The following is a 12677-nucleotide window of genomic DNA, read 5'->3' on the forward strand; positions in this document are numbered from 1 at the left end:
TTGACAGGACACGATTAATTCATATGTATTCTAACCCCATATTTCACCATTTTCATAGCAGAACAACAAAACATTACATAACACTGATAAAACCAGTGTCTATCGCAAGGTAATCTGGCCTGAGAGTGAATGTCGATGGCCAGATGTCAAGCCCCTCTTCCCCTGGTCAAAAAACCCCCACGAAATCTGGAACACCCGAGGGAAAGCGCAAATGTTCTCTTCTTTATTTTGGCAGTCTAGACGCTGACACTGCACTTATTCTGCGCGACATTATGATGTACTTTGCATTGTACAAAATGCAACAATGGCAAAATAGTGAGACTCACTGGTGAAGAAAACAGAAAGGCAAAATCTTCTACCGGCGATGGGGTAGGAGTCAATCTTCTTTTACCACATTCGTTTCTGTGTATTCGCTAATTTTGGTGTAAACTGACCCGGGGTCACCTGTAAATGGTAATTGGGTTTGTATTCATATAGCTTTTCTAGTCTCTATGGCCACTCAAAGCGCTTTACAGTACAGTTCTACATTCACCCATTCACACACACATTCATACAGTGCATCTATTCGCAACACTTAATTATTCTATGGGGGGGCCATTCGGGGTTCAGCATCTTGCCCAAGGACACTTCGGCATGCAGACGGGTCAGACTGGGGATCGAACTGCCAACCATCAGGTTTGAGGACGACCACTCTACCCCTAAGCCACAGTCGCCCGTGTGTGGTCGTATAATTATAAAAAGCCCAACTGGTTTCCAATCAGTAGGTACATCATGAAGGCGGACGTGATTGAGGGAGGGGGGAGCGAAAATGACAGGGTTGAAGTGGAAAGGAGATTGGCATGTGTGCAGAGGGAGCGGGACAGAGGCAGACAGAGAGACGGTGAATGTCATTAGGGAGACAGCATTGATCCCAGGCCCTGGCTCCGAGAGGCACCCTCCACTTATTCCTTCATTATACAGTCAAATATGTCTGTACCTTTAACTGCAGCCCCCTGCCCGCCATCAGACTGCCTCGCTGCCTCATAATCCCCCTCCTCACCTCCCGACAGAATCTGACAAAACTCGGCCTCTCATCCATGTTGCTTCATTCCCCTTAAAATCCATTGTTTCCATTTCTCAATGCTCAGCTGTAACTTAGCCGAAGTGTAAGTTACAGCCGAGCAGGGAGGGGGTTTCCCTGCGTGTTTCCTTTTGTCCTCACAGACCTCTGTTTAAATATTGATAGAGATGGGAAACGCTGCTGCCCGCTCAGTCAGATCTCAGAGGGTCAAGGATGGCAGAGCTTCTCTGCAGATTTCATTAGGGGAGCACAAGACTGTAAATATGGAATCATGCGAATCCCGGGCCCTCACCAACGCTCCAGCAGGCTTCATTATCTCCCTGCATGGATAATGGATAATGCCCCGTAATGTATTCCGGTGGAGATGGAGGTGTGATGGGGTGTAAAATAGCATGTGTAGGAAGGCCCTGTTTCTTTTTTTTTATTGTTTTTATGTACAAGCAGGCCGCCTCTCTCACAGCAAGATTCCCATTAGTGCAGAAGCAGAGGATTGGATGTGCAAATGGTCGCGTGGATTAGAGAGCTATAATGCATTTAGGAGAGGGGGCTATGCAATCTCTTTATTGCTGCTGATGTGTGTGGAGGCTCGCACAGGGGAGATACTCAGGGTCCCTTTGTGGAACCAGGGAGATTTAGGGTAAAGTGAGTAGATAAGGGGAGGAGGGATTCACTGCCAGCACGCACGCACACACACGGACACACACGCACACACACATCAAAGATTATAGTTTGAGTAGAAGACTGGTTGTGTGTGGTGTTATTAAACCCAGCATGGAAATGAGATTTTCCCAGAAAGAGGCGCAGACGGTGGCCCTGCTAATCTAATTAATCAGCGTCTGGTTCTTTTTTTTTGGTCATCTCTCTGTCGCTCTCGCCTCTTCAGTTTTCTTCTCTACTCGGCTCATCCCTCCCTCTCTCCCTTGTGCCTTCCTGATATCTATGACTAAACTTAATGCAGAAAAGAACAGAAAGGTGCCCAGTCACGTGACTCATATGAAGCATGTCTCGTCTTCCCCTGGCAAGACTAGCTGCAGCGAAGAGGGAACTGGATCTGGGAGCATGGAAAGTAGAGGCTTATCCGTGTCTCTGCATGAAGCAGGATGCAGGGGCAATAGGGACGCAGGATCTACCAGGCTTTAGAGGCAACCTGCTACCAGGCCGTGGGGCAGCTGTCGGCTTTAACACGTACAGACCTGGTTGATGGTGATCAGGGTGTGGGTGACCCTGAACTCTTCTCTAACTGGTGGTGGTGGTGCTCTGATGGTGCTGGTGGTTCGACTGAGGATCACATTTGCTGCTTGTGGATCTTTTTTTTCAAAGAGCCAGCCGCTAGGCGGCATGGGAGGGGCCGCCCACTTCAGCAGCAACAGCACAGTGCGCTATCCGTTGCAGTGAGTCAGCTGAGCTGACGGTATCCAAGGTACGCGGGGACAGGGAGAGAGAGAGGAGTCTTTGCAGGATCTTGAGACAGAAAGGCCGCTGTATAACTTTGGAGAGTTTGACAGGGAAATACTGAAGTGACAGGAGCAAGCTTGTTGACGCATAATCCCGCCCGCCCCGCTGGCACTGGTGCAGGCACAGGGAGGGGGGCAAATCAAGCCGCACACAAACTCAAATCCTCCAGAAGAGACTCGCGGGGTGCGCTGCTGCTGCTGAGACGGATCCAGCCACCTCTAGGCAGGAAGACGCACCATTTTTTTGACGTTTTTTATTGACGCACCATGGTGATGATGTGTGTCCTTTACGTGCAGATGAATGATCTGAAGCAGAGGACGTAATGCGCTTTAATAATTAGGCTCTAAATCCACTGCTGGATTCGGCACAGTCCCTGCGTCGCGTACGGTGCGCGCTGTTGGATGCGCTCTGAGGTGTGGACAAGACCTGCCCGTGCATCATCATCATCACCATCATCCTCAGCAGCATCGACTTCACAGGCATTTATTTGATCGCGATTGTGTTTATTACACGGGGAGATCTGGAGCCATGACAGCCCCCCCGCTGGTCGCAGCACTGCCCGCCACCTGCTGACGGTACCGGGCAGGATGGTGAGCAGGTCTGCCGCGTTCAGGATCCCGAACCAGCCGATTTATCAATGGAGGAGGAGAGTGACACCCGGAAAATCAACAACAGCTTCCTGCGCGACCACAACTATGCAACCGAAGGTATTTAAAAAGTGATGATGTTGAGGGGAGAGAGAGAGAGAGAAAAAAAAATCCTATCCTGAGCTGTTACTCTGCAGATCACCTGAGGCTGTCGCTGGAGGGAGGCTGATATCACAGCGAATGCACCAGCCATTGCATGGGATCAATACAATAATTATTATCAGGCAAACAGCTCAGTGAATAGACATCACTGTGCAGTTGTTTACATGGATGCCATTTGGCTTGCATTAGGTCATTAAGAGGGAATTTAATTGCACTATAATCTTCTGTGAGGGTATTAAAGAAGGCGTTGTTTCATGTAAATGTTCACAGTGGAGGTTGGTGGTGTCACTGGCAGGAAATGATGAGGTGCCTTCCCATCATACATGCTATTTCAGGATCCTTTAATCTGCACGGACGTGGAATAAAGCTGCTTCTGGAGTCTCATGTGATGCAGTTGGAATACCTGATCAAGAAATGTATTTTCCTCACCCTGTGTTCACTTGTTGAGAGAATGAGACGGAGGAGACAGGGAGGGTGGCCTGATTTAAGGAGGCAGCATCTCCCTCACACACACACTTTTTCTTACAGTACATCTACATAAGCACGCATTGAACAATAGCTGTGACTTGCAGAGCTTTTAAATCCTGCTCCCTGCTGCACGTGAGCGCGCATCGGCCTATTAACCATTTGATGCTTAATAGTTCCCTTGTGTTCCACCAATCAGCTCCATCTGTCCTCCGCAAGCTGCTTAGATTGGTGATCAACATAAAAACACTGATTTACAGGTAGAGGTTATCGCTGATCTCATTACTACCTCCATTCTCGTATATTAGATCGTGCAGATTGGTTATGGACATTAACTTCAGTTATCAGTATGATCATAAAAAGCAGCGGGGACTAAGAGCTTTTCATTACACAGAGACAACATTAACATAAGGTCAACTTCATCTGCCCGTGTTTACAAAGTCTTCTAGGGCTGCAGCTAATGATTATGTTCATTATTGATTAATTTGCTGCATATTGATCAGCAAATTGGTTTGTCCATTAAATGTGGAAAAATTAGCAAATTTCATTTCAACCGACAAAAAGAGATTGCATTCAAATTGCTGTCTTTATTCAACGAATAGTCTTAAAAGCAGAGATATTCAGCTTAACGTCGTGTCTGACAAATTAAAGCAACAGATCTTGACACATGTGAAGCTAAACCCGACGAGTGGGAGGCCATTGTAGCTTGAAAATGACTAAAATTAGGAATTATTCAAATGATTTTACGCCGTATGACTAATTGATCAATGAACTAAGTGTTGCTGCTTCATTACCTTGGTACTGTACATTTTTTGTCGTTAAATTCAGTGCACATTGTTTTATTTGCACATTTGTAGTCGTTTCTGCAGCATAGGGGGTAGCCTTGAATCCATATCTCACCATTTTTGCCTTCCACGTACCACAATGTTTAAAATCAGACAATAAAAGAACAGACGTAAAATATGATGAAAATAGCACAATCGTGCATCTATCCCGTAGTTGTAATGAAAGAAAAGTGGTGTAGAATAGAGGTTGTTGGAGGGTGAATGTGGCTGCAGGGTGGGTCAGAGCCACAATGGCTCCTTGGGTTTGCCAGTAGCTCAGGTTACTGATGCCACTGCAGGTTGGAGGAGAGACAAAGTCACAGCTCAGGAGGAAGATGGTCTCAATTTTCCTGATGCTTTTTGTCTTTTTTCTTTCAAATTTAAACACAAGAGAGCATCATGATTTGTTCTGCTCCCCGGCTCTTTCAGATGAATCCCTGTCATTGCTAAACACACAGTCACTGGTTCAGAGGGAGCGGAAGTGAAGTGGGGGTGGGAGTGGTGTGATGGATATCTTTGTGTGATGTGTGCGCTGAGATGAAAAAAAATGGGAGGGGAGCTTCTTCCAGCTTCTCCCCGTCTCTCTGTCTCCCTCCTTCACTCTGTCTCATCCTTTTGATGGAGAGAGAGTGTATTAGAGCTGTACAGGTTGTAAAACGTGTCTCCTTAAAGCAAAGCACTGTCTAGGCTCTGGCCCATCTGTGCTTTTCAAACAATGAGACTCGACTTTTGTTATTTTCTTTATAGTGATAATTTATGGAGGAGCGTCACACCTCATATATCATGAATGTGTGTGTGTGTGTGTGTGTGTGTGCGTGTGCAATCACTGTCCCTCCTTGTCCCTAAAAGGTATAGAGTCAGTCTACAGCCAAAGATCACACTAGCTGGTGTCTGGGTCCATCGCCCCTCAGCAATAAATTCACCAAAGTGCACATGTTCCATCAGGCCTGGTCCATTCAGACCACACACACACTTACACATGCACACACAGGTCTCTTAGTGGTGGCGAGCTGGTGAGGATTTCCCCCCAGGCCCTGCCAGAGCGGCAGGGCACTTTTATGATGTCACATTTTAATGATGTCACTCAGGTTGACCTTTGCCACGCACCAATCCCACGCCTCACTGGGCCCCTGGGCGGATACATTGACACGATGCATGTCCACGCTGATGTGAGCAAAGCTGTGCTGGTCATCTATAGCTGGGTGTGAAATCTCAACGTCCCCTCGACCATAAAAGCAAAGTTTCCAGAAGCTTCATTGTTGTCGAGCTGAGAGAAAATTACATTGCGGGCTCATTTGCATTCACCCGCCGCCTGCAGATGACACGCAGCTAATGGTGAAAGGATGGATGGTGCTGGGCGGTGTGTCACCACAGTTGTGTATAAGTGTGTGTTAAGTCAATGGACTGTTACACTCCCACAACACGGCTCCTAGTTAATTCCACCTGAATGTGTTGTGTGATGAAACAGTCAATCAGAACACAACGCTGGATGTTAAAAGATGCAGATTGCTTCCTCGCTGTGAGGCAGCACCTAACCTGACGTCTGCTTTGCTATTGATTTCTGGTCCTTTACAATTTAGCCACCGGAACAATGACCCGAAGATCTATTGGTAGGAGGTGTAATCCCTTCCTCCCTTCTCCCCCCCCCCCCCCCCCTCGGCTCTCCCTCTCTCTTGCCTTCGCCGCTTACACTGTACGTCTGTCTGATGCAAGTACAAGACTGTGAGTGTGATATGACCCCTGTAGCCCCCTCTGAATACTGATGCAGTGCTGTAACAGAGAGCTCACAACCTTTATTGCTGCTGCAGATGAGAGCGGGGGGGGGGGGGGGGGGGGGGGGGGGCAGCGAGCCTAGTTGTTTGTGCCAAGGCAAACGGCCTGGGGCCACACTTTAGGACCCCAGCATAAAAAAAAAGCTTAGCCCACCATACCCTCAGGTCCCATCCATTATTCACTATATGAAACACTCAAAACGCAGGAGCCCCGCCGCAGAACGAAGCGCAAGAGGGATAATGTCTGTGTGTGTGTGTGTATGGGGGTGCATGGTGTGGGGGGTGGCGGGGGCTTAATGGCAAGCTGTGAAGTTGGGGAGAGTCACACTCCTTATTCAGCAGCTGCTTTCATCCCCTGATTAGCTTCTTATTAAGTCTGCAGCTCCATGAAATTTTAATGAGAATTTATTAAAGAATACCCTTAGTGGGATGATTGCAAGAAAAAAATCTAAAAAATAATAGTATCCTAGTTCTCAACGGCAAACGAGCTTCCTGGTGAGTGGATTTGAGGTGCAGCTGTGATGGATGTACCGAGTGCGATTCATTCAGAGGGCCGCTGGCCCGCGGGCTGAGCAGTGTTTGACCTTTCTGGACTTTATAATGGAATACATTTGTAAGTTTTGATAGCTAATTCCTGCGTCCTGCGTGTCGTCACTCCCCACGCTTCGTGTTCTGGTGATAAGGTCATCGCGGAATGATGCAGGTTTTGTGCAGCAAGGTTCTCGTCTTTGATTCATTCCTCCCTCAAACACAAGGGAGATGAAAGGGAGTGCACCAAAGCAGCTCAGACAGACAGATAGAGAGGGAGTGCGTTTTTTTGTTGTTTTGGTGAATTAAAATTCTGTCTGCCCCAGATTCCCCACCATCCCCCCCCCCCCCCCCCCCCCTACATCTTCAGTTTCTAAGAGAATACCAAATTACAAGCATTCTGAGTGATTCCTTTTGGTATTCAGCTTGGTGCTGGCGGGGATCGATCACTTATTTCACTCCTTTTCACCACCCCGTGTTTTGCCCTGTCCTGTATTGTGTCTGTGGTGTGATGTGTTCCAACGTCGATGTGTTAATGAAGTGTGAGGAGTGAAGCAGGAACACGTCTCGCCCATTTCCCCCACTACTCCCTGTGGGGGGAGAGAAGGGACATAGAAAAGCAAACGCACACACAATATTTACACACTTGAGCACATACACACACATGCAGACAAAAACGCATACACACACACACACACACACACACACACACTGTGTGTCAATCTCAAGGGGCTGATCCAGGAGAAACCAGGTTAATTAGCTTGTTCACTCCACATCTTACAAAGAGTCATGCTCCTCAGATCCTCTGCTTTGTGTGCAGCTAATAAAGCCTAATAAACCCTTAATCATATGGCTGACTACCAGACCAGTAGGTAACGAGGCGTATTCAAACATTTAGTTTGATTTCCATTGTTGCTAGTGTGAAATGAAGCTGTGATCAGCTGCTAATTCATAAGGAAATGGAATTTTACATGTGCAGAATTTGTACTAGTTTGGCGTCCGTTGCAGGAAGGAAAGATTTGCTGACCGATACATATTGTTGATTATCACAGAAGGTACATAGAGCTGCGGGTGAAAGAGAGTGCGAGAATGGACCAGAATTCCCCCCCCGGCCTGATCCTTTGACGCAGGCAGCTCAGCACAAGTGCTGTAATCCTCCCCTCACCACGTCTGACGCTAACAAAGCATTTACACAACACTATGTTGCTCACGTCCCTCCCTCTACCTGGAATTACTGCGCGCCACTTACACAACTGTATTTCCATGCATGAACCCAACCCGTTTTGGGTCTGTGTGTCTTACACAACCCTCCCAATGCCAGCGGATCAAGACCCGCTTCGTTTTCTGGGATTTATTTCACCCCTGACAGGATTATGTGCTGTCTAGAGGTTAGCTAGGGTGCTCCTATTTTGGTCTTTGCTTGCGTCTGTGCCGGTGAGACTCACTGTACGATCTTTTTGTTGACCCACTTAGAGAAACAAACCTCTGTCCCCGGACTCCCCCCTCACTCACAATCATTTCTTTTAGTGGCCCCTTCTGTTATGTGATATAGATGTTGCGAGCTCAGGCTTCTATAAATACATTCAATATCCTCCCTCGCCTGCCCTGTGTCCGTGGCTCCTCGTGCACATTTTTCATTCCAGAATCAATGCATATCTATGTTTCCACCCAATTGATCTGACGTCCAATTCTATATTGCATGCTGAAGGGTGTTATTGCAGTTCAGGTTGGCGAGCAGAAACAGATAAGAGCGGTGCCATGCCCGTTTTATTTCACTGGTACAGACAAGCATCACAGCAGCAGGCTCACAGGCTTGTCTGCGTTATTACTGGTGATGGATGTGTGTTATCTCGAGCATCACTCTGATGCATCAAGAAGCGCTGACCTGTCCGTGTCAGACCTGGCTGGCCACGGGATTTATGGGCTTCATCTGGTTATGGTCTGCTGATGAGGCTGTGCGTGTGGGTGTGTGTGTGTGTGTGTGTGTGTTTGTTTGTGTGTGAGAGAGAGAGAGAGACAGAATGTGTGAGAACACATTTGATCAGTTGAATCACCGGCCAGATGCTAATCCTACTCCACCTTGAAGATGAGGCTCACGTAATAAAATTCTGATCTGGTGCAAGCGGGAAATATTCAGGGGACCCGCCCACCTGCAGCTCTGCTGTTAATCAATTTTTTCCCTGGTGTGAAATTTCCTCTGAAAAAAACCAGCACGCTGCCATTCAAACACAATTCCATCAGTGGCCGAGGTTGTCTGTAGAGAGATACATTTGCATGAGGAAAAACTCATTTAGGGAAGCGTTCCATCACGTTGTGTGTCTCAGCTCACTGGCCCTTGCCGATTCTTCATTTACTGAGATGATTGAAGGATGTATGCGTGTGTAAACTCGTTAAACGGCATCCATCAATTACTGTTTCTCTTCAGTGACTTAATGTGTTGATGATGAGGGATGCAGAGAGGGAGTGGGGGAAATTAGGAAAAAGAGGAGTATGAAGGACAAAAAGGGAGAAGGAGAGACAAGCTTGGATACAAGAATGCTGACTGTTAAGCCGATTCCATTCGATTCACGCCACTGGCTTTGGCTTGATGGTGCTGGGAGAAGACACTATTGTGTGCGCCTCTGTGTGTGTGCGTGTGTGTGCTGCACATGCAAGTCTCTGTGCACCCAGGGGGTCAATATAGTTTTTTGCGTGCGTGTGTGTATGCAACCACTCAATAAGTGTCAGTGGGGTTCTCCCGGGTTGTAATTAGGTCAGAGTGTGTCTTTTCTGTGGAAAAAGTCATTAGTTTCAAATATGATAAGGATTGCCCACCTGCATGGCCACAAGAGTCCCTCTGGTCTCACCTTTGAATGTGGCTTCCTTTTCAACAATTAAATCAAACAAGGGGAAGAGCCACACACATGCACACCACACACGATAACGCTTTTTCATTTCCACCATGCACAGCGGCTTTATGTGAGGAGATGAGCCAGTCTGCAGGGACTCTATTGTCTGAAGTTGTGCACTGCATTGAACTAGACACACTCCCCCAGATGCAGTACCAGGTTTTCACCCTATTGCAGCACTCGCTCTGTCTGCTGAATTACAGCAAGCATCAGCAACTAAGTCTGAGAGCTATTGGCACACACACTCACAGACACACATTCACCCCTCCGACTGCTGCTAGAGATGGAAACGGTCTCCATAGCAACATTCCCCTCTCCTGTTCAGCACTCTGCCAGTAGCAGGTCCACAGAGGGCGTAGGGGGGTACAAAACAACAAGCTCACTCTCTCTTTCTCTCTTTTTCTCTGTCTAATATTATTGTCACTGTTAAGCAAAGGGCTAGCCTCCACTGTACGTGTATGTCTGTGTAAGTGTGTGTGTGTGTGTGTGTGTGAGACTATGTGAGGCTATGTCCTTTTAGCCCAGGGCTGTATAATAATTACAGTCACCATTAGCCTCTCCTAAATACGAGCAGATGTATGTCTTTGAGAAGGAGAGGAGAAGCTACCTTAAGGGTAGGTGTCTGTTATTTACTTTTTGGTAGAATTTAACTGGAGCTATGCAGAGACACGGAGAAATGTTGGGGATGTAGACAAAAGAAGGCAATTATATCTTATAAGCGTTATATTTCTTTTGTCCAGATAGTGCACTGCACAGACTGGAAGTTAAAAAGTAGGCGTAACATATGTCATCCGCAAAGGAGAACCCGTTTGAAAGGTTTATGATATTTTTTAACGAAGGAGCAGTAGAGTCTTGGAGCAGCACATGGTCTTGCAGCCAACGGGAGACTGAGGAATGGCGTTATTACAGTCTTGGAAGAGCCCTATAAAAAGCAGAAGTGCAATTAAATGAAAACGATTGGCTCACTTCAATGAGACACGGTGCTACATTAGTTGATATCATGCAGTGACTCATCCTGTGATTTGTCCTAATCCATATTTCTACAAAAGTAGGGTAACAGTGCCACAGAGTCCTCTACGGGTTTGTCACGAGATTCCCCTCCCCTTCCCCTCCTGTGTTTTCTGGAAATCCCTGCACCGCATCGGACTTGAAAGCTCTTTCTTTTAGTCTGACTTCTACCTTGACAGCTTTTGTCCACACTGACATTTTCTCCCCCTCCTCTCCCTTTCTGCTTCCTGTGTTGCAGCTGACATTATCTCAACGGTGGAGTTTAACCCATCGGGGGAGCTGTTGGCCACCGGGGATAAAGGAGGCAGAGTTGTCGTCTTCCAGAGGGAGCAGGAGGTAGGAAATGCCAACAATGCTACGCTAATTACGTTGCCCTTCTGCTGAGAGGATTTCACAGCCTTGAAACATTAAAGTTGCTTTTAAATAACAAGGGAAGGTGTATTTTTGAAAAGGACTGCTGGTTGGAAATCTAAATGTCACCACAAATGGTAAATTGTCTTTAAACACAATCACTACGCCCTCATGCAGAAGCATCGTTTTTAACCACTCCATTCGGAATAACAGTTAAGATCCCAATGATCCTAGCATTTGAAACAGATGTAGAATTGTTATTTAATACAATGGAGAAGCCATACAAATAGCATTTTGAATTCAATGTTCATTCAGAATAAATACGACATATTTGTTATCCTTTTAAATCTTAAATCTTTATGTGAAGCTATGGTAACCGGCTGCTGGAGAGAGTAAGTATATTTCCTAAACAACTAAAGGAATGAATCTCTCCATAACACATTTGAAGTAAAAAACAGGCCGACTTTGACGCCCATCTCTCGGGCATAATTCAAAAGTCTCTCTCTCACCTCCTAGTTAAGAACGCTGCAGCTAGGCCTCTTACTGATTTAAATATAAGACATCACACCAATCCTGGCTTCTCTCCGTTGGCTCCCTGTTTGCTTTAGAATGGATTTTAAGGTTTTACAGATCACTTTTAAAGTTTGCCTTATTCTGGCCCCAAACAACACAGTAGAAATGTTGGCCCTATACGAGCCAGCTCGGAGCCTTAGATCTTCAGCTGGGGCCCTTCTGGTCATTGCAAAGTTGAAGTCTAATGCTGCTTGGGGAGATAAGGCTTTTAGAGCCAGTGACTTGTTTTAATTTACTTCTTAAAACCCATTTTTACAGACTTGCCTTTATGTGATGTTGCCTTTTCATCTGTCTTTTTGTTATATTGCAACTTTTTTTTAGGTTGCAATATAAGTAAAGTTATTTTTATTATTTATCATGTAATCTTTCTTATCTCTGTCGCCTCCTCCTCCTTCAGAGTAAGAGCCAGCCCCAGCGCAGAGGGGAGTACAATGTTTACAGCACATTCCAGAGCCACGAGCCGGAGTTTGACTACCTGAAGAGTTTGGAGATCGAGGAGAAGATCAACAAGATCAAATGGCTTCCTCAGCAGAACGCCGCTTACTTCTTGCTCTCCACCAATGGTCAGTCACTCAGCGAGTGTTTCAAGAAGGCGGGATTCATTCCTCACTCCACAGAATAGTTAGAATTACAGCTGAGATAAAAGGAGACGTTATTAATATCAATTTAGAATCACTATCTCTGTGAGCATATTGGTGTTTCGCTTGACGGAGCAGGTGCCACCAGCCGGGGCCGTTCGGATTGAGTACTTCATGCATGGCTGCCACAGCAGGCAACACACTCACACACATATATATATCAAATCATGTGGCACCGCACCCCATACATGTACGCTAGCCTTAGCAGACACATACACATCAGCAGAGAGAGAGACATCTTGCAGATTGTGGTGCTTCATGCATGGCTGCTCCAGGAGTGCTAGCGGTGGCTGGGACAGATGGTGCAGGTTCCTGTGGCGATGGCCTCGCTGCTCTGACACCAATACTCACTGTGGAAATTCAAAG

The 12677-nt window shown here is 46.6% G+C and overlaps 1 protein-coding gene across 2 annotated transcripts in view; it reads left to right on the forward strand.

The window, feature by feature from the left end:
• The window catches only part of LOC133958472 (serine/threonine-protein phosphatase 2A 55 kDa regulatory subunit B beta isoform), a 41289-nt gene that overhangs the window by 18754 nt on the left and 9858 nt on the right, over positions 1-12677 (forward strand). Inside the window, exons 1-3 of one of the 2 annotated variants that reach the window (XM_062393275.1) lie at positions 2351-3222; positions 10988-11085; positions 12071-12236. In XM_062393275.1, the coding sequence (XP_062249259.1) occupies positions 3153-3222; positions 10988-11085; positions 12071-12236 (334 nt within the window). In that variant the 5' untranslated portion in view covers positions 2351-3152. Of the gene's footprint in view, positions 1-2350; positions 3223-10987; positions 11086-12070; positions 12237-12677 lie in introns of those variants that run through there. The other variant, XM_062393273.1, reaches the window with a different exon arrangement.

The sequence above is a fragment of the Platichthys flesus genome, chromosome 8, assembly GCF_949316205.1.
Source record: "Platichthys flesus chromosome 8, fPlaFle2.1, whole genome shotgun sequence".
Lineage (NCBI taxonomy): Eukaryota > Metazoa > Chordata > Actinopteri > Pleuronectiformes > Pleuronectidae > Platichthys > Platichthys flesus.